Source organism: Mesoplodon mirus (genome assembly GCF_964341445.2).
Source record: "Mesoplodon mirus genome assembly, chromosome: 12".
NCBI classification, from domain to species: domain Eukaryota; kingdom Metazoa; phylum Chordata; class Mammalia; order Artiodactyla; family Ziphiidae; genus Mesoplodon; species Mesoplodon mirus.
The window spans coordinates 51989255-52016266 of NC_138988.1; the positions used below are offsets into that span (position 1 = coordinate 51989255).

The window sequence follows — 27012 nt, forward strand, 5'->3', positions numbered from 1 at the left end:
ACAGAGAGGCCTGTTGGGGCCCGAGTGCTGCTGGGCCCTCAGTGTAGAGAGGCATTCCATTGGAAAGACCCATCCCTTTTCAGACGGGCGAGCATGGGGAAGGCAGCCTGTGGGGGAGTGGACAGCAGTACTAATGCTAACAAATTAGGCTTGTCCAGAAAGCAGCTGCTCAGCACTGGAGGCCTGAGAGTCTTTGGGATATTTTAGTACTCCTCCCACTCCTGGGGGCAGGAAGCTCCCAATCCTGTGAGACGTTCTAGTCCCCAGTGGATCTTTGTCTTGCCAACCTGGAGTAAGCTCCCAGGTTTCTTCTGACTCCCGGGGCTCCCAACATTCTCAGAACAGGAGGAGAGAGGTTATTTACCCATTCTCACGTGTGCCATCTGAACATGGAGTCTGTCATGTCTGTGTTCCACCAGTGGGTTTGATCATTTCCCTAAAGGGTGGGTCAGATGGCCTTATTTTTTTTATTCCCTCCTGTTGACTTTCTCACCTGAATGCTAATTAGATTCACCCTTTTAAAAAGGCATCAGCACTGTTCCCAGTGAGCAAGCCCTATTGAATTGGTTATGCTCTGCTGGACTCTAGTGACAAATAGCTATGGTTTGGTCAAGGAGCAACAGCGCTCATTTTTCAGAGTCTACGAGGCTTAGCAGTGTTGAAGATTCTCTCAGCATGTCTTGCTCCCAGCTCGTCATTCATTGTCAGACAAGTATTGGGCACCCCAGCAAATCTTTGCCAAATTGTACCACACCTGGTTAAAATTCAGCCTAGTAATATATTGTTTAAGGGAAGATGTGGGTGAACTCTTTTGTCATTGTGAAAGTCACAGGGTTACTTTTTAAGAAGTCTTAGTTTCATCTTCCACTTGATAAGCCACATGTCTGATTTTTGGTGGATGTGCCAGAATACATCCAGTTACATCCTGAGAGCTTGCCTGGGATTCAGAGTTACAGTCTGCTACTGCCAGAGACTACAGAATAACTTTCTTAAAGACCACATGCTTCTTCATCTAGAGGATCCCTAAAATACTCTGCAGCCATCTAGAGTTTAATTTTCTGGCCCCATGATCTTTGACTCTGCTGTTGGGGGTGGGGGGGGCTTCGGGATCAAATGCTGCTGATCAAAGGTGCTTTGGAACTTCTTGACCTGCTTAAAATATGCAGTGATGTGCTTTCTCTGATTGTTGTGTTTCTATCTTATTGTTAGGGCCCCTTTATCTGCGGCTGATTCTCTAGGTGTATTGTCTCCTTTTAGTCCGAACTTCCAGATAACAGCTTTTCCCCTTCCAGTTTTATTTAAGAGGTTTTCTTTTATATCTTGCCATTTCTTAACTATGGTCCTCCATATTCCTTATTGTACTGTCTTATGTCTTAGTCTGACCTAGAATGGGGTTTAGTAAAGCACTTAAAACTATTACCTGTATTCTCATACTATTTTCATCTGAATTCGTGGATTTGATTTGGTTCTTACTAAATACGGAAGAATCAAAATCATGACATTTTCTGTGCTGCACTTCTGAGAGATCAACCTGCTGGTGAATGTGAACCAGGAGCCACCGCTGGCTCAAGCACCATCACTCTGTGAGGGCTTTGCTGCCAGCAGGCAGCCGTGTGAAGTGGGTGCTGGTGGGGAATTGGGTGTGGGTCAGAGTGGCAACTGTGCCTTTATAGGCGTCCACAGAGGTCCTAATGACTGACTTTGCCTCTTTTTAAACTATTTCAAATTACAGTATTTCTACTTTTAAATGGTTCCCTTCAAAATATTTATCAGCTATGTCTTGGACAGCATTTTGGGGGTGCGGAAGGCAGGAGCACTAAAGATACAAGTTATTTCCTGTTCAAACCAGCAGAGCGTCTACTGGAAATAAGATTATCTTACTGCATCATAGTCTGAGAAACAGTTATTTATAAATGTGTCAGAAACACTAATTAGTGCAAATCTGGTATCTGAATCCATTTTGATGACTTGTTATCCTGTTCTTGGAATGGAACAGCAGCTGGCAGCCCAAACCTGTGGGAGGTGAGGGCGGGCTGGGTGGAGAGCAGAGAACGGCCTAGAGTTTGTGGAGTCGAGTTAGAGCCTTCCCTAGGAACGAGCCTGAGTGTTTGGATGAAGTTGACCTGTGTTTTATCTGTTTTGGTTTGTTTTTCCCTTGCTTACCTCAGATAACCTCACTTGCAGGTTAAATAGTTGAGGATGAATTTTGCATATAGGTTCTCTTTTTAGGGTGGTGGGCAGATTTACCCCCCTGCCCTTGACGTTTTTTTCGGGGGGGGCTGTGCCTCACAGCACTCGGGGATCTTAGTTCCCCAACCAGGGATCGAACCCCAGGGTCCCCTGCAGTGGAAGCGCAAAACCCTAACCACCTGGGCACCAGGGGATTCCCTGATGTTTTCTTTATAGAAATATAATTCTTACTAATTTTTTATGGACATGGACCTTAATTTTGAATTACAGTATCAAATTTTTTAATAAAAATTTAACCTAAGAGGGCTTCCCTGGTGGCGCAGTGGTTGAGAGTCCACCTGCTGATGCAGGGGACACGGGTTCATGCCCCGGTCCAGGAAGATCCCACATGCCACGGAGCGGCTGGGCCCGTGAGCCGTGGCCACTGAGCCTGCGCATCCGGAGCCTGTGCTCCGCAACGGGAGAGACCACAACAGTGAGAGGCCCATGTACCGCAAAAAAAAAAAAAAAAAAAATTTAACCTAAGAATCCATTTTATTTGCTCTTGTTATTTTTGAGTTATAATTCTTTGTACCGGGACTTCCCTGCTGGTCCGGTGGTTGAGGTTTCACCTTCGAATGCAGGGATTGTGGGTTCAATCCCTGGTCGGGGAGCTAAGATCCCACATGACTCATGGCCAAAAACCAAAACATAAAACAGAAGCAATATTGTAACAAATTCAATTAAGACTTTAACAATGGTCCACATCAAAAAAAAAAGTTAAAAAAAAGATAGTAATAATTCTTTGCACCAAATAATTGTACCCATACCCAGGTATCCAAGAACAAAACAGTGTTTTGTAAAACACTTACAAAATGTTTAAAGCAGAATTTGTTTTTGTATGCTTTTCTATTATAGGCTAATGCATAAGAAGTGAAAACACTTCTGCTTTTTAGCTGGAACAATTTAAAAGTGCTCATTTCCCCTACTTATTCCATAGAGCATCATAAGGGTTGTATTCCATGACAGACGGCTCCAGTATACAGAGCATCAGCAACTTGAAGGTTGGAAGTGGAATCGCCCAGGAGACAGACTCCTCGATTTAGGTACAAGTGGCCGTCAGAAAACCATGGAGAGATGAGGCAGTTGTTTAGCTATACCTGTTAATACGTTAGCACCACACCATGTGTGATTGCGTGGAGTGTTTTAGTCACCTGTGTGACTTGAGTCGTTTTATGTATGTATGTATTTTAACATCTTTATTGGAGTATAATTGCTTTACAGTGTTGTGTTAGTTTCTGCTGTGTAACAGAGTGAATCAGCTGTATGCATACGTATGTCCCCATATCCGTTCCCTCTTGCATCTCCCTTCCACCCTCCCTGTCCCTCCCCTCTAGGTGGTCACAGAGCACTGAGCTGATCTCCCTGTGCTATGCAGCTGCTTCCCACTAGCTGTCTATTTTACATTTGGTAGTGTCTATATGTCCATGCCACTCTCTCACTTCGTCCCAGCTTACCCTTCCCCCTCCCCATGTCCTCAAGTCCATTCTCTGTGTCTGTGTCTTTATTCCTGTCCTGCCCCTAGGTTCATCAGAACCATTTTGTTTTGATTCCATATATATATGTTAGCATACGGTATTTGTTTTTCTCTTTCTGACTTACTTCACTCTATATGACAGACTCTAGGTCCATCCCCCTCACTACAAATAACTCAGTTTCATTTCTTTCTATGGCTGAGTAATATTCCATTGTATGTATGTGCCACATCTTCTTTATCCATTCATCTGTTGATGGACACTTAGGTTGCTTCCATGTCCTGGCTATTGTAAATAGAGCTGCAGTGAACCTTGTGGCACATGTCTCTTTTTGAGTTATGGTTTTCTCAGGGTATATGCCCAGTAGTGGGATTGCTGGCTCGTATGGTAGTTCTATTTTTAGTTTTTTAAGGAACCTCCATACTATTTGAGTTGTTTTATAGTTAAAAATGAAGTTGTTTTTGGTGCTTAACGAAACTGAGCCAGGAATTTAATGAGTTTTAAACCATTTATTTCATTTTTGATTGGCACCATCCATCATATTCTTAATAAAATGAAATAGAAATCATGGTGGGAGAAAGTATGATACACATTAGGTGGGTTTTTATGTTGAAGTGATTGACCATGGAGAACATTGAAGGGAAAAGTTCAGCAGGGAGGTATAATAATTTCATTAGAACAGAATCATCGTAGATTGTAACCTTTTAATCATTCATAGTTTTGTTTCTGTGTCACTTCTTTTTAAAATACAGATATTCCAATGTCTGTGGGAATAATTGACACAAAGACAAATCCAAGCCAGTTAAATGCAGTTGAATTTCTGTGGGATCCTGCAAAACGCACATCTGCTTTCATTCAGGTTTGGATTTTTACATTATTAGAGTTATACTAGCCTCATCATTCAGAAGGCTGTGGGTGAGCTTAAATTCTTGATACATGATATCATTTTCTTTAAATGCTTATTTGTAAACTATCTTGTAATGTTTTTTATACACACACACACAGAGACACACACAACACACTCTGTTAAGTTAGAGTTAATCTACTAAATTCATCATTTATAGACTAACCTGTAAAGACAATCTTAATATGTAAAGCATTATTTAAATATCACTTTTACCACTGGTAGTAATGATAATCAAAACTTCCATTCTTAAGATGCATTTCTCTTGAACAAAACCTGCTGTTTTAAAGGATATGATTGAAAAAAGTGTAGTTTTAAGATTCTGTCTAGCTTTATTTAAAAATATTTTAATACTGACATTTTCAATCCCCTACAAAAGTGAGAGGATAATAATAATAAATCCTCTTGTGCCCATCTCCTGGCTTCGACAGTTATTAGTAGTTTTCCCGTTTTGGTTATTGGTGGAATACTGTAAAGCAACGCCCAGGCATTTCATTTCACCCATGAATACTCAGTTTGTATCTCCTAAGACAGGGGTCCCCAACCCCCGGGCCATGGACTGGTAGCAGTCCATGGCCTGTTAGGAACCGGGCCACACAGCAGGAGGTGAATGGCGGGCAAGCGAGTGAAGCTTCATCTGTATTTACAGCCGCTCCCCATCGCTCGCATTACCACCTGAGCTCCGCCTCCTGTCAGATCAGTGGCAGCATCAGATTCTCATGGGAGCATGAACCCTACTGTGAACTGTGAATGCAAGGGATGCAAACCGTACTGTGAACTGCGCACGCGACGGATCTAGACTGCACGCTCCTTATGAGAATCTAATGCCTGATGATCTGAGGTGGAGCTGAGGCTGTGATGCTAGCGCTGGGGAGCGGCTGCAGATACAGATTATCATTAGCAGAGAGGTTTGACTGCACAGAGACCATAATAAATCAGTTGCTTGCAGACTCACATCAAAACCCTCTCAGTTGGGCTTCCCTGGTGGCGCAGTGGTTGAGAGTCCGCCTGCCGATGCAGGGGACACGGGTTCGTGCCCCCGTCCGGGAAGGTCCCACGTGCCGCAGAGCGGCTGGGCCCGTGAGCCATGGCTGCTGAGCCTGCGCGTCCGGAGCCTGTGTTCCACAACGGGAGAGGTCACAACAGTGAGGCCCACGTACAGCAAAAAAAAAAAAAAAAAACACAACCCTCTCAGTGAGTGGCAAGTGAAAACAAGCTCAGGGTTCCCACTGATTCTGCATTATGGTGAGTTGTATAATTATTTCATTATACATTACAATGTAATAACAATAGAAATAAAGTGCACAGTAAATGTAATGCGCTCGAATCATCCCAGAACCATCCCCACCCCACCCCCAGTCCATGGAAAAATTGTCTTCCATGAAAACTGGTCCCTGGGGCCAAAAAGGTTGGGGACTGCTGTCCTAAGAGATTAGTTTTTGAAAAACAAATATGGTATTATTATATGTAAAATAAAATCAACAGTAATTCTAATAGTAGGTTCGAATTTGTAAGTGGTGAAATTAAAACTACTGAGTAGGTAATCTTTATATAGAAAAGGAAAATCACTTAATTGCTGACTGGCCGAAGTAGGCTATGATTTGTGTGAACTATAGAGAATTTAGTATTTTGCATTTTCGTGGTCTTCCAAGTAGTATCATCCATCGGCTAATAATCAGTAGGGCCATGGTTCATATTAGTTGAATATTTTCTCATATTGTTCATCTGACAGGGTGACTGGTTATGTGGTGAATGAGTGATGGAAGAGCTGGCCTTACTTCTCAGGTTGTTTACAGTCTTGGTGCAGAAATCAGTTTTACCCTTGAGTCCTTAGAAGAGGGGGTGTGTAGCAGTCAGAAATTACCAAGGTCTTGTTAATGACACTGTGCCATGCCCTGGAGCTGTCACCATGGTGGTGTTGCAAGAGTGGGCAGAAGTGGTGGGAAAATGAGTACTGCCCTCAGGATCCTCTGTGAACTGTGAAGTGTTGACAGGAGAGTTCAGATGGATGCAGGTGGAGTGAGGAGTGGGCTTGGTGGACTGTGGAAGCTCCCCAGGCAAAGGATCACGAGCTGATGACCGTAGGAACAGCAGCGAGGTGACTAGCTGGCTGGAGTTGGGGCAATGGCAGTAGAGGGCAAACAGCAGGGGCTCTGAGTAACGAGGTGATGATTGCTGTGGATTGAGCCCCACGCAAGGCTGAGGACCGTGGGTCCAGTCTGGGGTGGGGGTAGGGGACAGACACAGGAAGCTACTGTACTGATGCGCTCATCATTGGAGCAAGTCCTGCCTTCGAGGAGGGCACTGGAATGGGGCAGAACCCATTCCCACAAAGTTCAGGAGGGCTCAGCTGGATTTGTGAAAGGAAAGTCATACACGTTTAAAACAGTTAGAAATCACGACAGACACCTGAGTAATATGTGGGAGTTCCTTTTAAAGGATCTTGAATTTATACCTGTGGCCCGACATGTGAAAGGCAGCAAAGTAGAAGGGTGATCAGTGGACAAGACTTTGAATCCATTTCAGCCTGACTCATTTTGTAGGTACACTGCATCAGCACAGAATTTACTCCCCGGAAGCATGGAGGTGAAAAGGGAGTGCCTTTTAGGATCCAGGTTGACACCTTTAAGCAGAATGAAAATGGAGAATACACAGATCATCTACACTCAGCTAGCTGCCAAATCAAAGTTTTTAAGGTAAGAGATGGAAACTAGGCTTTGAGGAAGTGAGGCCCAGTGTTGCTGGTAAAGGTGTTTGTCTGAAGCCTGATAGATGAAAAAGTCTACTTTGTTTTTAAGCCGAAAGGTGCAGATAGGAAACAAAAAACTGATCGAGAGAAGATGGAGAAGAGAACCGCTCATGAGAAGGAGAAGTACCAGCCGTCCTATGACACCACGGTCCTCACAGAGGTAATGCGGGCACCATTCCGGTTCTGAGGAGAAGCCGAGCTGTGCACTCTGGCACCACCTCTGAGGATGAGTTTGGCTGCAAAGGGTCTGGGAAGATTGGGTGGTAGATTGACATAATCTTCTTGGTGAAATTTGTGGGGAAAATATTCTCTTTAAATTTGGGGATTTTAATAGATTCGTTTCCTGGGTGGGATCGTGGACGAAGATGCTGAAATCCCAATCAGGTCTCAGAAACAGACCTTAAAATCCTTGGAGTTGATAGAAATTATGTTGGGGCCCAGAATGTCCGATGTTTGTCACTGCTGGGGTTTTGCATCTTCCTTACCTTTGAATCCTGCTAGTCATACGTTTGTTTAATTGGACGGCAGAGGCATAAACAGGGTATTAGATCTTTCTTTGTATAATGAAAAGACATTGATCCCAATCTTTGGTGTTTGTCCAGATGAGGCTTGAGCCTATAATTGAAGATGCAGTTGAACATGAGCAGAAAAAGTCCAGCAAGCGGACTTTGCCAGCAGACTACGGTGATTCTCTGGCAAAGCGAGGCAGTGTAAGGGCTTCTGCTTCTCTTTTCATTGTGCAAGAAACCTTGTGCAGTGTTAGATATAGGACCAACTTCCACTGAAAAGTAAAGCCAAATTTGTTTTTGATGTCCTTGTCTTGATTTAATTTGCTTTTGTTTAGACTTCCTGCTTTCTGTTTGTTCCTCACTGAGGAAAATTTCCTAAATCTAACACTTTCAAACAAAGTTGACCATATTGGGTGGTTTTGGAGGGAAAACAAATGACACTCAAAAATGTGTTCCCTCCCTGTCTCCTTCCTTTCCTCCCTCCCTCTCTCTCCTTTGCACATGCACTTCCTTTACAAGCACTGAAATTAATTGAAAATACTTTCTTTAGTAAAATAGTTATTTTTGTGTAATTAAAAAAGGTTTTTGCTTTCTCATGTGTGTAACTGATAAGAAAATGTCACGGATATTTGGCGAAATGATGGCAGCAAGCTTGACGTTAACATACGCAGTACATTCGCAGTACTTTGTGTCCCATTTCCCTGCATGTAGTGTAAGAACGTGTCTGCTTTTAAAAGCCTGATTGGCAGCACTGGTAGAAAAACAATCCTTGACTGCATTAGTGTTTCCTCTTGGCACCTGCATTGTGACCTTATGCTTCAGGCCAGCATAGGACACCTTGCTACGCTCAGCCCTGGTTCCCCACTGTAGTCCAGGGGGGTTTTGGTTGAATATGAACTTTGCCAGCTTATTAAGTTTGCCAGCTTATTAATGGTTACTGTTTCATCATTGCAGTGTTTGTACTGTCAAGGTGCCAGAAATGGAGTTTTCACTCTTACACATGTATCTGTGATTATCTGTAGACTATGAAAGCCACAGGCATTATCACAGGAACATTATTTCCAAATTAAAGCATTGAGTGAAAATATTTTAAATACTTCTATATGCATTTAAATAATATATGCAATAAAACTGAAAATGTCCTCTCTGAGGGGCAGGGGAGCACACCATGTTGCATTTTCTTTAAGTGGGCTTTTTTGATTTAAATCAAAAGCTGTATGGAACAACTGTATACTCCTTCCCCAAAATGCCTGCCCCTCCAGTTTTATGTTTCTATTCTCCTAATTTCCCAGCTGAAGACACAAATGGTTCTTAGTACACTTATTTGGGGAGACACTGGTAATTCAAATCACTTTTCCCCTTTTGTTATAAACTAATTAAAAGGAATGGTTCTGATAATTTGTAAATTAAATCTGTTATAGCCCAGAGCTCATCCAAAGATGCAAGTCTAAAGTATGCAAAACGTCAGCAGTTCACTGGCCTGGGATTTCACATCTTCCAAGTGTGCATTGCTTGCTGCCCCAGGGCTGCATTTGGTTTGGTTAAGATACTTCTAGGGGTGGTTAGAGGTCTTCTTGGAAACCTGTTCATTAAAAGCAAGGTACAGATTTTTTAAAAAGGAAAATCTGCAGCATTTTATATATTTCTTCAAGCACCTACAAAAGAAGGCCAGCATTTCCTACAGGTCTCTGATAGTTACAATTGGCTTTCAGTAGAAAGGGTATCCATACTTTCCTGTCACAGCTACATGGCGCTGTGTGAGGTGGTCCTGCACTGAATAGGGGCAGCACTGGAGGTTCTCAAGAGCCACAGCACAACCAAACCCTTAGTGTCTCTGTTGGTCTTTGTATCTGAGCTGTATTTCATTGGCTCAAATCTGGGTTGCCAGTGTCTGTGGTCTGCAGTGAGTCCTCATTTTCTAATCTGCCTGGGGAGGGACTTTGTTCATAGTGCACCAAAGCTGCAACTCTACAAGTCCAGGCCAGATATCGCTGGAGCCTTAATGAATCAGTACCATTGCTTATTTTTAAAGACAGGGAAGAATGAAAAGGTAGAAGAAACACTGAAAATATTCCTTGGTATGCCTGTACTCTCCTGGGTCAAGACTGTAAGAGAAACTTATGAAAAAAGCAGGTGGGAGAGACTTGGTGTTTCACCCAGCCTGGCCATTGAAGAACTTGGAATCCATCATTTCTAAAAGTAGAGGCCTCCTAACAGGACCAGTTTTCATTGAATGCTAGTTTTCCTGTGTTCTGTGAATTGAGTCTCCTATTTATTGGGCAAGTTTTAGATGTCAAACAGCCCTGCTTTTCTACTGCTAGAAGAATCTAGATGTGTAAAAGTGAAATAGGTATGTTTATGGAGTTTCAGTAAATTTGGTGTCTTTGCTGTATCACCTGCCATGCTCACTTGGAGCTTTTGGAGGCTTTATTTTCCTCAAACAGCTGGCAATAATTACCAAAGCAGATCTGGGGAGACTTGATGATATTGAAAGGTCTATATGGTTTTGATGTGCGTGTTATGCCGTGTTGTAATATTTTGTATCTGGGGAGAATGGTGTAGCGGGAAGATCTTCCAAGTAGTAGAGGTGACTGTGAGCATGTGACACCCACAAGTTAGGAGAACTGCCAGGCATTCCACAGCGTCTTGGGTTCCTCAAACTGTATAAGCTGGGGAGGTACTACTTTGTAAACTAGAAAGAAAAACAAAAGACCCTAGTTTAAAAAGAATGGGCATTGTGTAAAGTGTCATTTATAGTGAAATTGGTACAACAGGCAGAGAGGGTTAAGCAATGCATTCCAGCCAAATTATATTTCTTTTTTGAAAGTTGATAATAGTTGAAACATTAAGTCTGCAGTCATTTTCCCCATTTCTGAGGGGATACCTAATGGGTAGTTGTAAAGAATGTTGAGATTATGGGATTTTTGTTTTATTTTCTTTGTACCCATGCTTTTTTAAAAATTATTTATATTTGGTTGCATCAGGTTTTTGTTGCTGCACATGGGCTTTCTCTGGTTGCGGTGAGCGGGGGCTACTCTTCGTTGCGGTGTGTGGGCTTCTCATTGCGGTGGCTTCTCTTGTTGTGGTGCGCGGGCCTCAGTAGTTGTGGCTTGTGGGCTCAGCAGCCGTGGCTTGTGGGCTCTAGAGTGCAGGCTCAGTAGTTGTGGCACATGGGCTTAGTGGCTCCACAGCATGTGGGATCTTCCCGGGCCAGGGCTCAAACCCATGTCCCCTGCATTGGCAGGTGGGTTCTTAACCACTGCGCCACCAGGGAAGCCCTGTACCCATGCTTTTGATGGGTGTCAGACACGCTGTCTGAAGCTCCTGTAACCATTGGGGAGACCTGGTTTCTGAGCTCAGAGTCCTTCACACTAGTGGTCTTGACTTCACTCAAAAGAATTTTGAAAAAGAATATACTCCCTTGCATATTTTTAGGTTGACATCTGAAAGTTTTCATCATAAATTTAAATACTTCCAAAGGATTTCAAAAAAGGGGGGGATATATATGTATACGTATAGCTGATTCACTTTGCTGTACAGTAGAAACTAACACAACATTGTAAAGCAACTGTACTGCAATAAAATTTTTTTTTAAATAGCTGCAAAGGAAACAATTTTCTGACATACTTGAATATTTGTATTTACAACTTAAGGTGAAGCCATCACTTTAGTTAAGTCTGAAATTTTACTCTGCTCTTCCTTTTTCATCTCATGTTTTCTCTTTCACTCCCCTTAAATAATATTGTCCAAATAGGACATACTTCCGTGCCTGGAAATCTTTTAATGGTCACCTTAATTACTTTTTTACAACAAACAGTATAACTTGAAATTTAATTTTTAAAATTTCCTGTGACCATGTAAGGCTTAAGTCAGTTGAGGAATTTAAAACTTATTATTTGTACCAGTTTATCAAAACAACAAATCATACACATTTTGATGATTAATTTTTAACTATAAAAATAGAAATGTTATTGGAAATGCATTTTGAATGATGAGACAGGGTAGAACATATTTAAATTCTATATTTTTTTATAGGTAAGAGAACCTTTGTTGAGATAGATTTATTTTTCTTTCAGGCAGCGTCATTCAGGTCTTGGAACTCCTTCCGAGATACCTGCCAGAAATTCCAATGATCTCTCTTTGTATGATCTAATAAATTATTTCAGTGCCTGTCAGCTGACCAGATGTCCTCCTGAATTATTTTGAAAGCAAAGAATTGAAAACCCCCTGATGTAGAGAAGAATTTTAGAGTCGTGTACTTTCTTAGTGTCTACCCTGATTTCTTTGAATGGTCTTTAGCTTGGTTTTTGGCAGAGCCTTACACCCCACAGCCATGGTGAGACAGGATGCCGTCTGTGTGTGAAATGGGAGGAGAGTGCTTATGAAAGGGGACCTTTGAAACCCAGGATGTTCTCAGTCTTAGAAAGAATACCGTGGAGTGAGATGAATTCCCTCCATCCTCAGCACTTGAGGCCACCCTGGCCTGTTCAGCATGTTTTGACTTTAGCTTTTTCAGTATTCCTAATTGGAATAGTTAATGTGTGTTTGTATCTTGGCTCTATTTTTGGTCAGAATTTGCCAAGGGCTGAAAAATATTTAAGTCCACCCTGCCCCTTCTAGAAAAAATAAACAATAAACGTAGGTAGGTAGGTAGATGGCTACACGCAGTACCATCCACAGTTGATGTATTTTGATGTTGGGCCTGTCTCATCTTACTTGGGGATGATCATGAACCTTAGAGAGATTGGGGAAGTACATGGGTACTGGTGAGGCTGCTCCTTGGGGAAGAGGGCAAAAAGAGCACTAGGTGGGACAGATCCACTGTCCTTGTCACCATGCAATGTCAGATGTTGCTTCTGAATCCTTTCTTGCCTCTGCTGTTCTTTAAACCTCAATAGGTACCTACTGGGGAATGGATGAAGAGGGAGGTGAAAGTTCTTGAAAGCACATTGTACTTAAGCGCACATTTAAAACACCTTTAGAAATGTTTGCTGCTGTCGTCACCTCAGGTCCTCTCTGAGAGTAATCAGTGTCTAGACACGCACAGCAGGTAACATTTTCCCTGCCACACACCAGTCAGTTTGATGCATTTCTGTGAGGTTGCTTGATGAATGTTAGGTGTCTTGTGTTTCACGATCTTGCATTTGGCCAGACTAGAGAGTGAATTACAAGGATATTTCTCCCATGTACTTTAGAAGCGAACCGTTAATTTATTTCTGTTTCTGTCCGCAGTGCTCTCCATGGCCTGACACCCCCACCGCCTATGTGAATAGCAGCCCTTCCACGGCGCCCACCTTCACGGCCCCGCAGCAGAGCGCTTGCAGCGTCCCGGACAGGTAGCCGGTGTGCGTGATGAGTGCCCGCGCTCCTTTAGGTCCCTTCCTGTCAAGTTACGCAGCCTCTTTGTGTGTGTATCTGGGGTATGTGGTAATTAGAAATAGCTTGCTGCAGGGCAAAACTGCCTTTTCTTCACCTTCCTGCCTTTTTGCTCCTGGCCCCCTTGTGCCTCACACACTTACAACTGTGGAAATTGAGAAAAGGGTGCATCTTCAAGATATATTCTTTGTGAGATAAAATCAGCATTAATGGGCTTCATGGATAGAGAGAAAAGGACAGTGAGTTATTAAGGTGAAACTGTGACTTGAATATGTTACAGTTGAGTTTATGATAAAGTACACTTTAATGCTCACCATGTCGAACAAAGATTATTTTCTACCCTATTTCTTCTCCCTCCCAAAGACACTAATTTTTTTTTTTAATTAAGTCTTTAAAACTTAAAGGACTTTCCATTTTAAAGACTTGCTCTGGTTTTAGAAATGGGAATGGTGGGCTCTGTTCATCCTATTTTCTGGCCTTGACTGTTAGCTGCTGGTCAGTGGTGCCCCGGGGAGATTGTCCTTCCTGGGGCTTTTGCTCAGGAGCTCCTGCTGAGTAGTCAGATCAGAAGGTCCCCGCTGTTATGACATTTCTTGCTGGGAAGTAAAATTATGAAAGTTAAGACCATAAAGGAGGGAATTCCCTGGTGGTCCAGTGGTTGGGACTCAGCGCTTTCACTGCCGTGGCCCAGTTCAGTCCGTGGTTGGGGAACCAAGATACTGCAAGCCACGAGGTGCGGGGGAAAAGAAAGAAAAAAAAAAAAAAAAGGAAAGGGTTCTCATTTTTATACTCTGGTCACGCCAGCTCGGGCTGCTATAACAAACACCAGGGACTGAGTGGCTTATAAACAATAGAAATTCATTTCTCTCAGCCTGGGGGCTGGGCGTCCAGGGGCAGGATGCTGGCTGGAATGGGTTCTGGTGAGGACTCTCTCCGGGTGCAGGCTACCGGCCTGTGTGCTCACCCAGCGGAGAGCAGAGGGGAGGAGGCAGACTCTTACAACTCTGAACGAAGTCACTGATCCCATTCCTGGGGCTCCGTCCTCACGGCTTCGTCTAATGCTCATTACTTCCCAAAGGCTCCACCTCCTAATACTGTCCAGCACGCTGGGGGTAAGGTTTCCACCTGTGGTTTTTGAGGGGACACAAACATTCAGTCTGTAGCAGGGTCTGGTGAGAAAACAAAGAAGAACATGCCTTTTCCCTGAGGCAGTGGATAGACCAAGAGGCAGCTTGTTTCCATGTAGGTTATTGTGCTTCAGGGTAGGGGGACACTCCTGGACTCTGGCACCAGCATGTTACCATGCAGGGGACTGAATAATCCTAGAAAATGACAACAGTTTCAGAGAGGAGATGTGAATTCGTGTACACACTGGCTCACCAGATATTTCCCGAGAGCCCACGGTGCCCAGCACTGTTCCGGGTACTGTGATGTGAGTGAGAGAAAGCCCTGTCTGAAGGAGCTCAAGTTCTAGTGGGCAGAGAAGGACAGTAAACAATCAACATGGTAAACCTAAGTAACTGGGGTACAGGTGCTAAGAAGGGACCAGAAAGGTGGATGCACTCCCTGAGCAGCTGTTCTCATTTTCCCCTGGAAACACAGGGTTAGTGGCACAAGTTTGTTTCTTTTGTTCTCTTGAATTTCACCCTGTTCAATCATGGATAAATATATTCATTAAAGGGATATTATTTTTATTTTGGCTTAGGATTATTATATCATTTCTTGTAGCTCATAATTAAAGTAGATTTTTTTGCAGTTATTTTCAACTGTTACCTTATTTGATTCTCATATTTTTTTCCTAACTAAAATGAATGAGTATCCGTCATTTTCCTGGCACCCCTGGAAATGATTGGAGCCCTTGTGTTTCATGAAACCTGACTTTCTTACTAGAACAGATGTAGGAGGAGAAGGCACAAATTAAACTGTCCTATGTGTCTTAACTGTTTTTTTGTTTGGTTTTTTTTTTTTTTTGGTCGCACTGTGCAGCTTGCGGGGGATCTCAGTTCCACAACCAGGGGTTGAACCTGGGCCACGTCAATGAAAGCGCCAAGTCCTAACCACTGGAACGGCAGGGAATTCCCTTCTGTGTCTTAATCTTATCAACATACTGACTCCTTGACCGGTTGTGCAGACATGCTTTTTGCATAGTTACATTGCTCTGTCCCACAGTATTCTTTTACGTTCACCTAGTTTAATAGCCTTTAATGTCTTCATTAAAAAATATATATCATAATAATCATTCTTTTCTTCCTTCCTTCTCCCCAGCAATTCTTCTTCCCCAAATCATCAAGGAGATGGAGTTTCACAGGCCTCTAGTGAAGTAAGTATCTTTACCCTAAACTATCATGCTTTCAGGGTCCTGCATTTTGAAGCCTCTGACAGGGGTTTGAGTCATTGTTTGGGTCACTGAATAATCCACCTGTGCTCTCCGTGGGTGTTTTAAACTTTAAACCTGGAGGATTTCTGTGTTTTGTTTAAACGTTCTTTATAACATGCCAGTGACTTGGATTATTTTTTGTAAGTCTGAACAGTTTCTTCTGTTTGTGTTCATTTTCTTTGTTAATAGCAACTTCAGCCTTCAGCCACGATCCAGGAAACACAACAATGGCTGCTCAAAAACAGATTCTCTTCCTACACAAGACTGTTCTCCAGTTTTTTAGGTACGTTTGTGTTTGTGTGTGCACATGCACACACACGTTTGCTTGTTTGTTTTTGTACTTTTATTAGCTGTAATTAAATTCTGGGGAAGTAACTGTATGTAGATTCGTAAGAAGTTGCCCAAACCTGTACAGGGAGCTCCTGTGTACCTGTACAGGGAGCTGCCCAGTGTCCCCAGTGGTAGTGTCTTGCAGACCTATGGTGCAGTATCAGAACAGGAACTCGATGCTGTTTCACCAGGTTTACATGCCCTCATTTTTGTATAGGTGTATATAGTTTTATGCAATTTTTTGATTTTATTAACTTTTTATTTGAAATAATTTTTGCTCTGCAGTAAGTTGCAAAAATGACAGAGATGTGTTCCAGTGTACCCTTCACTCAGTTTCTCACATACTTATAGTACAGTATCAAAACCAGGAAATTGACCTTGGTGCTGTGTGTATATAGTTGTGTCATTCTATCACATGTATAGATTGGATGCTACCAACACCGAAGTCAGGATGCAGAATCTTGCCATCACCACAGGGATCTCCCTCATTACCCCTCCCCCATGATCCATTTTGTCATTTTGAAAATGTTGCATAAATGGAATCATACAGTATGTTACCTTTTTTTCTCTCAGCATAAGGCCCTTACTTCCATCCAAGATGTTATATCCACAGTTTGTTGCTCTTTATTGCTATGTGGCATTAGAGGAGGGTATGAATGTACTCAGATACGGTCTTTATAGGTTTAAGTTTTTTCTTGCTAAGGGAGTATTTAGATGTAATTTCAGAAAGGACCGGGCGGTGCTGCTTCAGGTGGTGCTGTAGGAAGCCTGTTGGAGGGACAGTAATAGGTAACGCCAGCTGGGGCAGGGGCAGCATTTCCTAAACATATTTGGCCCTGGGACCCTTTCCCGACAGAACACTTAACATGTCCTGGCCAAACTCCTCCTGGGCCACGGTGAAGTGGCAGCTGGCTCTCCTTAGCCCATGGTGTTGGGGGACCATCCAAATGCAGCTCGAGCCTTTTAAGAGGAGAGAACATGTGTGCACACAGCTGGCCTAGAGGAAAGCCTGGTTTCACAAAGAACGTGGTTTCCTATTACGTCAGCCCTTTATTGCTGTGCTTGTGTCATGGTTAGTCATTCCCCAGGTAGCGCTTTGTCTCTTTAAAATTAAAGTGCTGGGTGAAAGTTGTTGGCTAGCTGGGATGTACATTTTTATGATTAAGTAAGCCTTTTATCTGTGAAAAACTAATTTAAAAATTTCAGCGTGTTGGGGGGTGGGGGGCACGTCTTGGATGCTCACAGGGGAGACAGGGAGGGAGAGCACCGCACAGTTGGAAGGCTCTGCCACGAGGGCCCAGGTTCCTGTTCTGTCAGACGATGCGTGTTGTAGTTCTGAGTGGTGATCACTGTGGCTTGGCCTCCTGCCTTTTCCTTCCCCTGTGAGCTTTCCAACAGTAGAAAGGCGAGGAGAGGGAAGCTTCTTTCTCTGAGCCTGTTAGGCAGTCATGTTTTGGAGAGGGCTGTGCACAGTGTCTGTCCAGTGCTGTGTGTGGGTGAAGGATGGGCACACACGTCTCTGGTCGCTCCTGGGAGCCCTGTTGGCAGAGGTGTGTATGGAAGGCCCCCTGGTAGAGATGACAGCGTCTGTCTCTGCTTACCTGGCTCCATAGACAGCTCCATCAGTGCTCGTGCCTCATGGGAGATGTGCTTCTCTGGTCTTTGTTCTTTTACAAACTAGAAAATTATGAGGCTCTTAACATTCAAGCCCTCAAAAGTAGATAACTCCATTAATCTCGTTACGTATGTAAGTGGATATTTATCATATGGAGGTCATGCTTTAATCCCAGAGGGCATCTTAATTCTCCCAATAAACTACATCTTGAGTGTCAATAAAAGGTAAAACAAAAGATTGTAGACACACTCAAACGTAAAACATAGAAGAGTCTGATGAGCTCCTGTGTCACCACACCCAGCTCCAGAGACGGCCAGCCTAGGTCAGTGTTGTTCTCTCCCACTCCTCCCACCTTCCCTTTCTGTTCTACTTTAAAGCAAATGCTAGATACCATGTCACTTACACACCAAATACTTATGGGGGAAACCTTAAGTATAATGTGCAATTCTCTGCCATGCTTTTGTATTAAAACTGGCTGCTGTGATGGAGTTGCTTGTTATAGAATGTTGGACTGTATGTAGCATGTTATAGTATAAAGAAACCTAGTCCTGGGGCTTCCCTGGTGGCGCAGTGGTTGAGAGTCCGCCTGCCGATGCAGGGGACACGGGTTCGTGCCCCGGTCCGGGAAGATCCCACATGCTGCGGAGCGGCTGGGCCCATGAGCCATGGCCGCTGGGCCTGTGCGTCCGGAGCCTGTGCTCTGCAACGGGAGAGGCCGCAGCAGTGAGAGGCCCGCGTACTGCAAAAAGATAATAATAATTAAAAAAAAAAAAAATAAGAGACCTAGTCCTAGCTCTGCTGCCAACTTGTGTGCCTTTGGGCAGGTCCCCCAAACTCTTGACTTCATTTCTTCCTTTTGTAAATTAAAGATTGGTCTGGGTCATCTCAAGGTGAACTATCTGGGGTCAGAATCATGCTTATCTTCACGAGCTCCACCCAGCCAGAATAAGGCAGGCACTGAAATCCTGTATTGGGAAGAGACATTCCTGTCGGCCCTTTGCTGTCGGCTCATTGCTCTGATTTTCCAGCGTCTGGGCTTCTGAGTTCCTTCTTGATAGAGAACGTGGAGAGCCAGCATTCTCTCTGGCTGTGAGGGACAGGTGTGTGTGTGTGTGTTGTTCATGTGTATGTGTGTACACAGGAGACCTGGCGATGGCTTCGAAGGACATTAAACTGTGAAGACAGAAGCTGCAAAGTAGCCCGTACTGCTGGTTCTTCTCCCATTTCCTTGAGAAGATTCTTTTTGCTCTTCTCCAGGTGCTGACTTGTTAAAACTGACAAAGGAGGATCTAGTACAAATTTGTGGTGTAGCCGATGGAATCCGGCTCTATAATTCACTGAAGTCAAGGTAAAATACCGTGTTTAAAAGGAACTGTTCTGCTTGAAATAAGAATTTGCCCTTGTTCGCGTGGGGACTGCGGGCAGGATGTGTCCACGCCACGTCGGCGTGTGCCCTTGCGCTGTGGGCGCTGGCCCGCCGTGCTCACGAGGAGACTGTTTTGTGTACACCTTCAGGCAGGCCCAGATATGATGCAGGCACTGAGGGCAGAGGTAGACTGTAAGACTAGAAATGCACATGGGCAGGACTGTGGTCTGGAAGACGACTGGGTTTGTTGCCAAGAAAACAAACTTCTCATTTAGGTGAGCTATACAGAATCTATGGTTTTCAAGGTCATGTGACACTACTAAACAGTTATTAAACATGTAAACTTCTAATTGTGAATTAAAATGATAGAACTGTAAACTGTGCTGGCTTTTAAGATCCATTTACTATTGTTGATATTTCTAGACTTGTGGTGTGAGAATTCCATTAAACTGAATTTTACTGATGTTACATTGCTGACATAATCTTGAAACTTAAATTTACCAGCATCTGACTGACCATCTCAATGGTTTAGAGTCTGGATCATCAGATTAGACCACCTGTGATAACCTGTGATAGTTGGTGTGAGGTGTGTGTTTTTATATTCTTCCTAGTAAATTATTTCGTATAATGAAGTAACGTTGTAAAGTTCTCCTAAGGAAATAGACCCTAGATTCTTGTAGCTGTCGCTTGCGCGTGCGGCCTTCCCGCCAGCTCACAAGCGCCGTCTTCTGGTTGCAGGTCGGTGCGGCCCCGCCTGACCCTCTACGTCTGCCGCGAGCAGCCGGCGCCACAGGGGCAGCAGCAGGCAGCGGGTGGCGGGGGCGACGGCGGCGGCGCCACGCCCTACGGTGGGTATGGGCGGGCAGGGGTTGGGGGGCCAGGGCACTCGGCTTCCTGCCACTGCCCTTCTGAGTCGGTGGGGACCACCAGGTTGTCCTGGCAGCGGTGAGAGGCAGTGGCCCTTCTCGGCTGTTCTGATAAAATTTAATTTTAAAAGAACAGGTGTAGGGCAGAGTATGGCAACCCTGCTTTAGAGCCTCTGTAGTCTTACCTTAATTGTAGTTCCAAATTCTAAGCAAAGGTTTCTGTACTCACACACATGAAAAAACCCTTGTTTGGGGAAGCAAAGTAAAAGCACTGATATTCCTGATCCGTGTTTGGCTTGAGTCAGTAGTAGAGCAGGACCTGCGAGACTCAGGCTCACTGCAGATGTGCCTGACGCTTTGCAGACAAGGGCTGCTGCACCGTCACGTGTTCCGGAAACAGCTGGGCTTTCTGTGGAGAAGCAGGAGGCCTCATGGTCCACATCCTTAGCTTCTCGTGTGCCGTCTTCTACACTGTTTTTAATTCTTTAGGGGAAAGGAAGAGGGGAGAGGTAGCTTTTATTCTTTAGGATAAGTTCCCAGTAGTAGGTTTACTGAATCTAAAACTGACCTTTTTAGAGTTCTTTTTATATATGGCTAGAAACACGTAGCATTTTTGAAAACGGCTTTCTTTCGGTATAACTTACATACCACAAAGTCCTCCCACTGCAAGTACACAATTCAGCGATACTTTAATCAGTTTATAGTTCTGCAGCCATCGCCACAATCCAGTTTTAGTCCCATTACTCCAAAATGATCATCTGTGCCCATCTGCAGTCACTTCCTGCTTGCTTTTAAGATAAAACCTCAGATACTTTTGTACAGAGGTTAATGTTAATTAAATTATATGTGTGAACATAAATAATGTATTATTATATTCACATGGGTAGTAAGAGGAGAAGTATTCTTATCTTTATAATTTTTATATTTCTTTAGTACTTTGAAAGGAGTGATCTTCCAATAATAGATTAGGTGGAAAATAGGTCAAAGATTACTGCTAAAATGCTGTTCTTATTTTTTATTTCAGTTTATCATGCAATCTACTTAGAAGAAATGGTTGCTTCAGAAGTTGCTCGAAAACTTGCGTTGGTGTTTAATATTCCTTTCCACCAAATTAACCAGGTTTACAGACAGGGTCCCACCGGTATTCACATTCTTGTTAGCGATCAGGTAACTGGCATGCCCTTTTCCCTTTCACACTGATATTTACTTTTATATGTATTACTGAAGTGCTATAGAAAAAAAAATCTGTGACTTCTTTGGCAAGTACTCATGAGAATCATTTTCAGAGTTGGGAATCAAGATTGGGAAGAATTTATAACCAAGAGTTCTAGGTGTCCTTGGTGGTAGAAGGAATACAGGTAAAGGAGAACCGGAGCTCCGATCCCGCCCTCTTTGAAACTCCGACACTGGTCACTGGGGGGCTCCGGGTTAGCGGGCCTTTGGCCCTTTTTAGCAAGGCATTTGAATGTGTTTTCCTTTTGTGTACTATTTGATGGCTGGTTTTAAAAAGCTGTGAGGTTAGAAGGGCAGTTCACTGCCGCCCCATGTTCAGTGACAAGCAAGTAATAACAGAAGAGCACTTTGGCAGCAACTTTTTGTTAGTCACTATCGCAGAACCCAGCAGCGAATGCCTCCCTGTGGGCTGGAGGGTGACTGACCAGATCGCAGGGCCCCCATGGGCAAGCACGGTCAGCACCGAGCTGGCTGGAACGGCAGGTGTAAGTCCTTGCTACCTCACACTGCCTATCCGAATTACCATTTTGGCCGTTGAGTCCTGTACTTGTGCAGCTATATATAGATTATGACATTTTTCTTTTACTACTTTTACTCAGTTAAGAAAAGACAGTTGGATCTTAATTATACATCTGCTTTATCCTTCTAGATGGTTCAGAACTTTCAAGATGAGAGTTGTTTTTTATTCTCCACAGTAAAAGGTACGTGTGTCTTGAAATGCGAGAATCATGAAAGATAGTGCGTGCCTGAAATCAGCAGTCATCTTGCGTATTTACTTTTGGAAATGCTGGCTTTACTAATTTTAAGAAGTTTGGAAAAGGAATCAAGGAAATACTTCTAGTGACTGAAATACTGTCAAAATTAACTAGCAAGTAAGGAAGAGGAATCAGTCCTTCTGGATGCCTGGAGAAAAATCCCAGTCCATTCAGCCAACATTTTACTGAGCACCTCATGTCAGACACATGGCGTTGGTGCTAGAAAGGTCGTCCCCTCCTGTAGTGGGGAAAGGAAACCAGAATTGGTCCATAGATGCACATAGATTACAAACAGGTAATTTAGGTGCCATGAATGAATGGGGAAGTGGGGTTGCTTGTGGACGAGGGGGCCCGGGGAGGGGGACACGCAGCTGTGGAGGCTTCTCTGAGGAGCTGTCATGAACGCTGAGACCTGGAGCCTGAGGGGGAACTGAACACACGAGGAGCAGCACCCCAGCTGGCGCGGGGCCGGGTGCAGAGGAAGGAGCGTGGCTGCTCTGGAGGCCTGAGAGGGCCCGTGGCTGCTGTGCAGGGCGAGGACGAGCAGAGCTGGAGGCGGGTCTGGTAGGCAGTGCCTGGCGGTGGTGGGAGTTTAGATTTTATTTGAAACGCACTGGAAAGTCGGTGATGTTGTTTAAACAGACGAGTAATGTGAATAGATTTTTCTTTTCTTCCACTCTTGCAACTCTGTGGAGACAGATGAGAAGGTGGGAAAACTGGAGGCAGGAGATGTCATCTAGACGAGAGGTGATGGGATCTTGGACGCTGATAGACAGACAGGGCCCTGCTGGGCTCCACATTGGAGGGAGGAGTGGTTGTGACTCTCACAGGAGCAGCTGGGCAGGCGGTGGTCGAAGTGGAGAGGTAGGCGGGCTTGGGGGAAGCAGCCAAGGCTTCCGTTTTAGGATGTGGAAAATCATAGCCAGCTGGGGCTGGCGAGAGAGGCCTGGGCTCGAGGTGTAAATCTGGAAGCCTTCAGCGTGTCCGCCGTGACTCAAAGCGGTAGAAATTCTTGAGGTTATGGAGGGAGAGAATGTGAAGAGCGGGCCCAGATGGGGTTCAGTAGAGTTCCAGTTACAGGGCTGGATAAAGGAGGGGTTTTTTTAATGTGAAGTTACTATGAGAAGAGACCTTTAAAAGTCTGATGAGTTAAGATCTAAAGCTGCACCTCAAAGAGCACGATGTCCATGTCACCCTTTCCTGGGAAGTTACGCGAAGAGAGCAGCCCACCTTGAAGGGAAGGGCTGAAGTTAGGACTTCACCCTGTGCCTGACATGTCTCATAAGCCACCAAGTTAACCTGCAGTGCAGCAGGGCTGTTTAGTCTGTGAACTGGCCCACTTTATCTTTTCTTTTCAGACATATTTAGCTTAGTACCCTTCTGACTCAATTTTTCGTTCTCAAAACAACGCAGTTTTTACTATGCAAAACTCACAGTCTATAAAAGAGGCAGTTCGTACAGTGAACGTGTTGATGCATCCTGTGAAGGCGGTGGGGTTTCTGGTGTCAGCATCACAGGACGTGCCTGCCCTGCTCAGTGTACTGTTTTCAGACATTGGTCCTTAGGGAAAAATTCATTTGTTCCTTGATGACCGCCTGTACTGCTGCTTCTCGCTATCTCCTGAGAAACGCTAGGCCATCGCGCAAAAGTAGTGTATTTTTTAAAATGTTTCAGATCTACTTTTGAGGAGTTCAAAAATTATTTCCAGAAAAGGTGGATGTAAGCACCCAGTTTATTGGATAGTCTGTGCCCTGTGCCTTGCCCTCAGATGGGGGGCGGGGCGGGCAAAGGGAATGTGCACATGATGCTGCTGCAGGCAAGAGGGGCTGGAGCAAGTTAGCTTGTTTTCCTCTAGAATATTTAAAGTTACCCTCTGAACTGGGGCGGGGGGTTGTAGGTTCTAGGAGTGTTCAATGTAGTCTTGATTCTCCGGCCTGGTAAAAAATTGCGCGTAACGTCCCTTTCTTTTTTCCGCAGCTGAAAACGGCGGTGGCGTCCACATAATTTTGAAGTGACATCTTGACGTAGTCTGAACTCTATTCAGCACCAGTTAAAGTTACGCTTAAAAGTGTGTGAAGACTGAATCCAAGAAGTCTTGGGATTGGATTTTACCGTATGAAATGTTTCATATTGAAAACACAGGATGACCTTTCTCACAAGCTGGATGAGAGGCACGTCTCCTTCGCTTCACTGCCGCGGCCTCGCCCCGGGACAGTGAGCACGTCGGGCCCCGGTGCAGGTAGGCTGCCTGCTTCTCTGCCAGAGAGGCCAGTAGACACAGTCCCTAGAAGCAGCCTTCGCTGTCTTTTTACACTGTATGCGGTTTGGAAATGAATGTAAAGACGTACTGTGGGCATTTACCTTTCTGGGCCAGTTCGGCTTCTGCTGCCCGGACCTTATGCTGACCTGGGTGGGGGGTGGGCACTGGCTCCTGCGGGGCCAGCGCCAAATCCACGTGTGGAGAGAGCGAGGCCGGCGCTGATACGGGCCGATCAGTGGTCAGGGGAGAGGCTTGGCGCCTTCTTGGAAAAAATCATGTCTAAGGGTGCGCATCTGCCATGATCATGCCAGATCGGGGAAGCCCCAAGCCAGGAAGAGGGGCGTGAAGCAAACTGCATTATCAAGAGTACCTTGGTGAGAGGATCAGTGTAAATCCTAATAGGTACAAAGACTTTTGTGTTTTTGCTTTGTCACAGATTAACTGAAAAACCTTTTGCTTCTGCTTCCATTTTTAGCATTTTGTTTCTGGTTTTCATTTTTGAAGCCCCGATGCCTTTTAAACTCATGTGGTTTTCTTTCTCCTTTTCCTCCCTCTCTTTGTCTCTGACCACCCACCCCACACCATACTGTTGTTAAACTTTTTTAAAGCCCTCTCCCCAACATTGGAAATACACCTAAGCAGAAGAAAACAGTGTGATAGTTTCTGACTTGGTGTTAAGGGGTCTTCATTATCAAGAGTTGAAATTTATTTGTGGAACACTAGACATCACAAACACTATATTGTACCATCAAAATTCCTCACACTTCTCTAATATGGAGCTTTAGTACAATCACGGGTAACATTCTGGTGATTATTTAGGGACTTTTTTATACACCACATAATAGCTTCTTTTTCTATAAAAAGAGTGCCTCTTTCACAAAACCAATGCTTGTTGGCCAGTATACTTTCCAAAGGGAATCACTGTTTTTGCAATTTTTTCTACTATCATTATTATCTCTTCCCTTCACCCGAAGCCTTCCCAAAATTCATCAGCAAGCATTTGAGGCCTGTGGTGTACTTAGACACAATTTTCTTTTCAAACTTCGATTCCATTTTAATTATACCATGTCTGTCCGTTTACCCAGTGTCTTGGTGTTGAGTATATTATTTGGTCCTTATCTTTGTTCAGGCAGAAATAGGAATGGCTAATTTTGAGTTTAAAATCTCTCCCAGAAGACAAAACTACTTCAGTGGGTGAAAGCTTTGGCATTTTATGTTTTATTTATAAAGGGGGTTATTCGAGATGAAAAAGTACTGTCCATCTTTGGTTTGAAAATATCCATAACTTGTATAGACCCTAAAGCAGGAGAGCTTTCCTTTCCGTCATTTTCCCTTTGCTTTTGTATGACCACATGTTTTCTGTACCAGTCACTTGGGAAAGAAGTGAGCTTCTCTCTTAATTGTTTAGAGTTTTGCTTGTCTATTTAGCATTCCTTTTTGAGTCTCAAGATTTATGGAACAATAAATGTCATTTTTAATGCTGTGTGCTATTTCGAATTCCTCATCAGGTTTTACAAGTGGGTAAAAATAATTAAAAGCTCCTCAAACTTGAAATGACACCAAGCAGCACTGAACATTAGTCTGTCCCAGTGAAACAGGTTAAATTATGGCACCAGCAAATTTGCTACTTTGTTTTTTTAATAGTAGGATGTACACATTTCAGTATAATAAATGTTTTCCGATTGTTTTGCAAATGTGTGTCTCATTTAAAATCCAAGTTCCTGCCAGTGTGTCACCTCATGTCATAGAATCAAGGAGTTCACTGTGTATGTTCTGAGCACACACCAGTCCCAGTGTTGTTACAAGAGCTGATGGGGGTACGTATTTTCAGTTTATTTCCTCAAAGCTGATACAACTGAGGACAGCTTATCCAGTGACTGTGCCACACTTAAAGGGGAAGCAAACCTGATTTTTCTTAACAGAGGTTCTCCTTTTTTGTAGATGTGGTCCAACGTCATTCAGCCAGAGTCCAGTAGCTGTGAGAGGTTGTGTCCGGGCTCAAAAGAGATAATGTATAGAAGGCCCTGGTCATTTAAATTTTTAAAATAGAAACTATATTCATAGCTTCCTGCAACAGCCATTTTTTCCCCCACACAGTGGTGTAAATGTATATTTAGATAACTGCTATGGTATACATACGATAAGGCAGCAAAATCATCAGGACTTCAATGCTTATTTTGATAATCCTGTTAATTGATTTATAGAGTTGTATATCCATCTATTTGCCTTCTCTCCCCAGAATGCAGCTGAGGCCTTGTATCCCAAATGCTTCTAAAACTCTCCACCTAATAGAAACCCTAACCCAATTGGAAGTATTGCTGGTCGTGGGGAAATTTCTCATTTTTGCTCTTTCCCTCAGCTTCTCATGAGCTCTGGGCTCTTCAGTTTGGGGAGTGGTTACTAAGAAGGGTTGGCTACCATTAACACAGAGATGCAGTGAAGGTCACAAATGTGGACAGCACAGAGCAGAAACCAGATCATCCTATCAGATTTCAGGTAACATTAGGAACGCCTGAATTTTGGAAGATGGTTTTGCTCAGATTTGTCTGCCATAAGATAATAGCAATAAAACCCTCTGACTTAAGCATTGCAATGGTTTATTCATTTTTATATAAGTCTCAAAGGTGCCAACACTTTACTGATTTTAGTTTTAAGTGTGTAAAATTTTTGAATAGTCCTGGTGTAACTTGATTTCTAAGATTTTAAAATAAACTTGGAAAAAAATCACACCCATTCTACATGCATCCATTATTTTTAATTGATTATATTATAGATAACTTGAGCCTTAAATTCTGTTTCCTTAAGGTCCCCCAAAGTTTGTGAGACATGACATGATCAGCTTTTCTATAACAACAACACATTATGTGCCATAGCCTACACCAGAGCTTATGATTTCCAATCAGGCAACACAAACTGAGTTGCTTTTGTTTAGTTTTTGGTCCCCAAAAGGATATATGACAAGTTGACA

The 27012-nt window shown here is 43.7% G+C and overlaps 2 protein-coding genes across 3 annotated transcripts in view; one reads left to right on the forward strand and one right to left on the reverse strand.

The window, feature by feature from the left end:
* Window positions 1-25738, forward strand: part of UBP1 (upstream binding protein 1) — a 66697-nt gene extending 40959 nt beyond the window's left edge. The window contains exons 5-17 of one of the 2 annotated variants that reach the window (XM_082637153.1): window positions 3170-3275; window positions 4457-4563; window positions 7152-7304; window positions 7407-7517; window positions 7960-8067; window positions 13099-13202; window positions 15508-15562; window positions 15809-15902; window positions 18822-18912; window positions 19669-19778; window positions 20821-20963; window positions 21679-21730; window positions 23762-25738. In XM_082637153.1, the coding sequence (XP_082493279.1) occupies window positions 3170-3275; window positions 4457-4563; window positions 7152-7304; window positions 7407-7517; window positions 7960-8067; window positions 13099-13202; window positions 15508-15562; window positions 15809-15902; window positions 18822-18912; window positions 19669-19778; window positions 20821-20963; window positions 21679-21730; window positions 23762-23799 (1272 nt within the window). In that variant the 3' untranslated portion in view covers window positions 23800-25738. The remainder of the gene's footprint in view (window positions 1-3169; window positions 3276-4456; window positions 4564-7151; window positions 7305-7406; window positions 7518-7959; window positions 8068-13098; window positions 13203-15507; window positions 15563-15808; window positions 15903-18821; window positions 18913-19668; window positions 19779-20820; window positions 20964-21678; window positions 21731-23761) is intronic. The other variant, XM_082637154.1, reaches the window with a different exon arrangement.
* A 149-nt stretch (window positions 25739-25887) lies between these two features.
* Window positions 25888-27012, reverse strand: part of FBXL2 (F-box and leucine rich repeat protein 2) — an 84402-nt gene continuing 83277 nt past the window's right edge. Inside the window, 1 exon segment of the mRNA XM_082637155.1 lies at window positions 25888-26041. The gene's annotated coding sequence lies outside the window, so the exon portion shown is untranslated.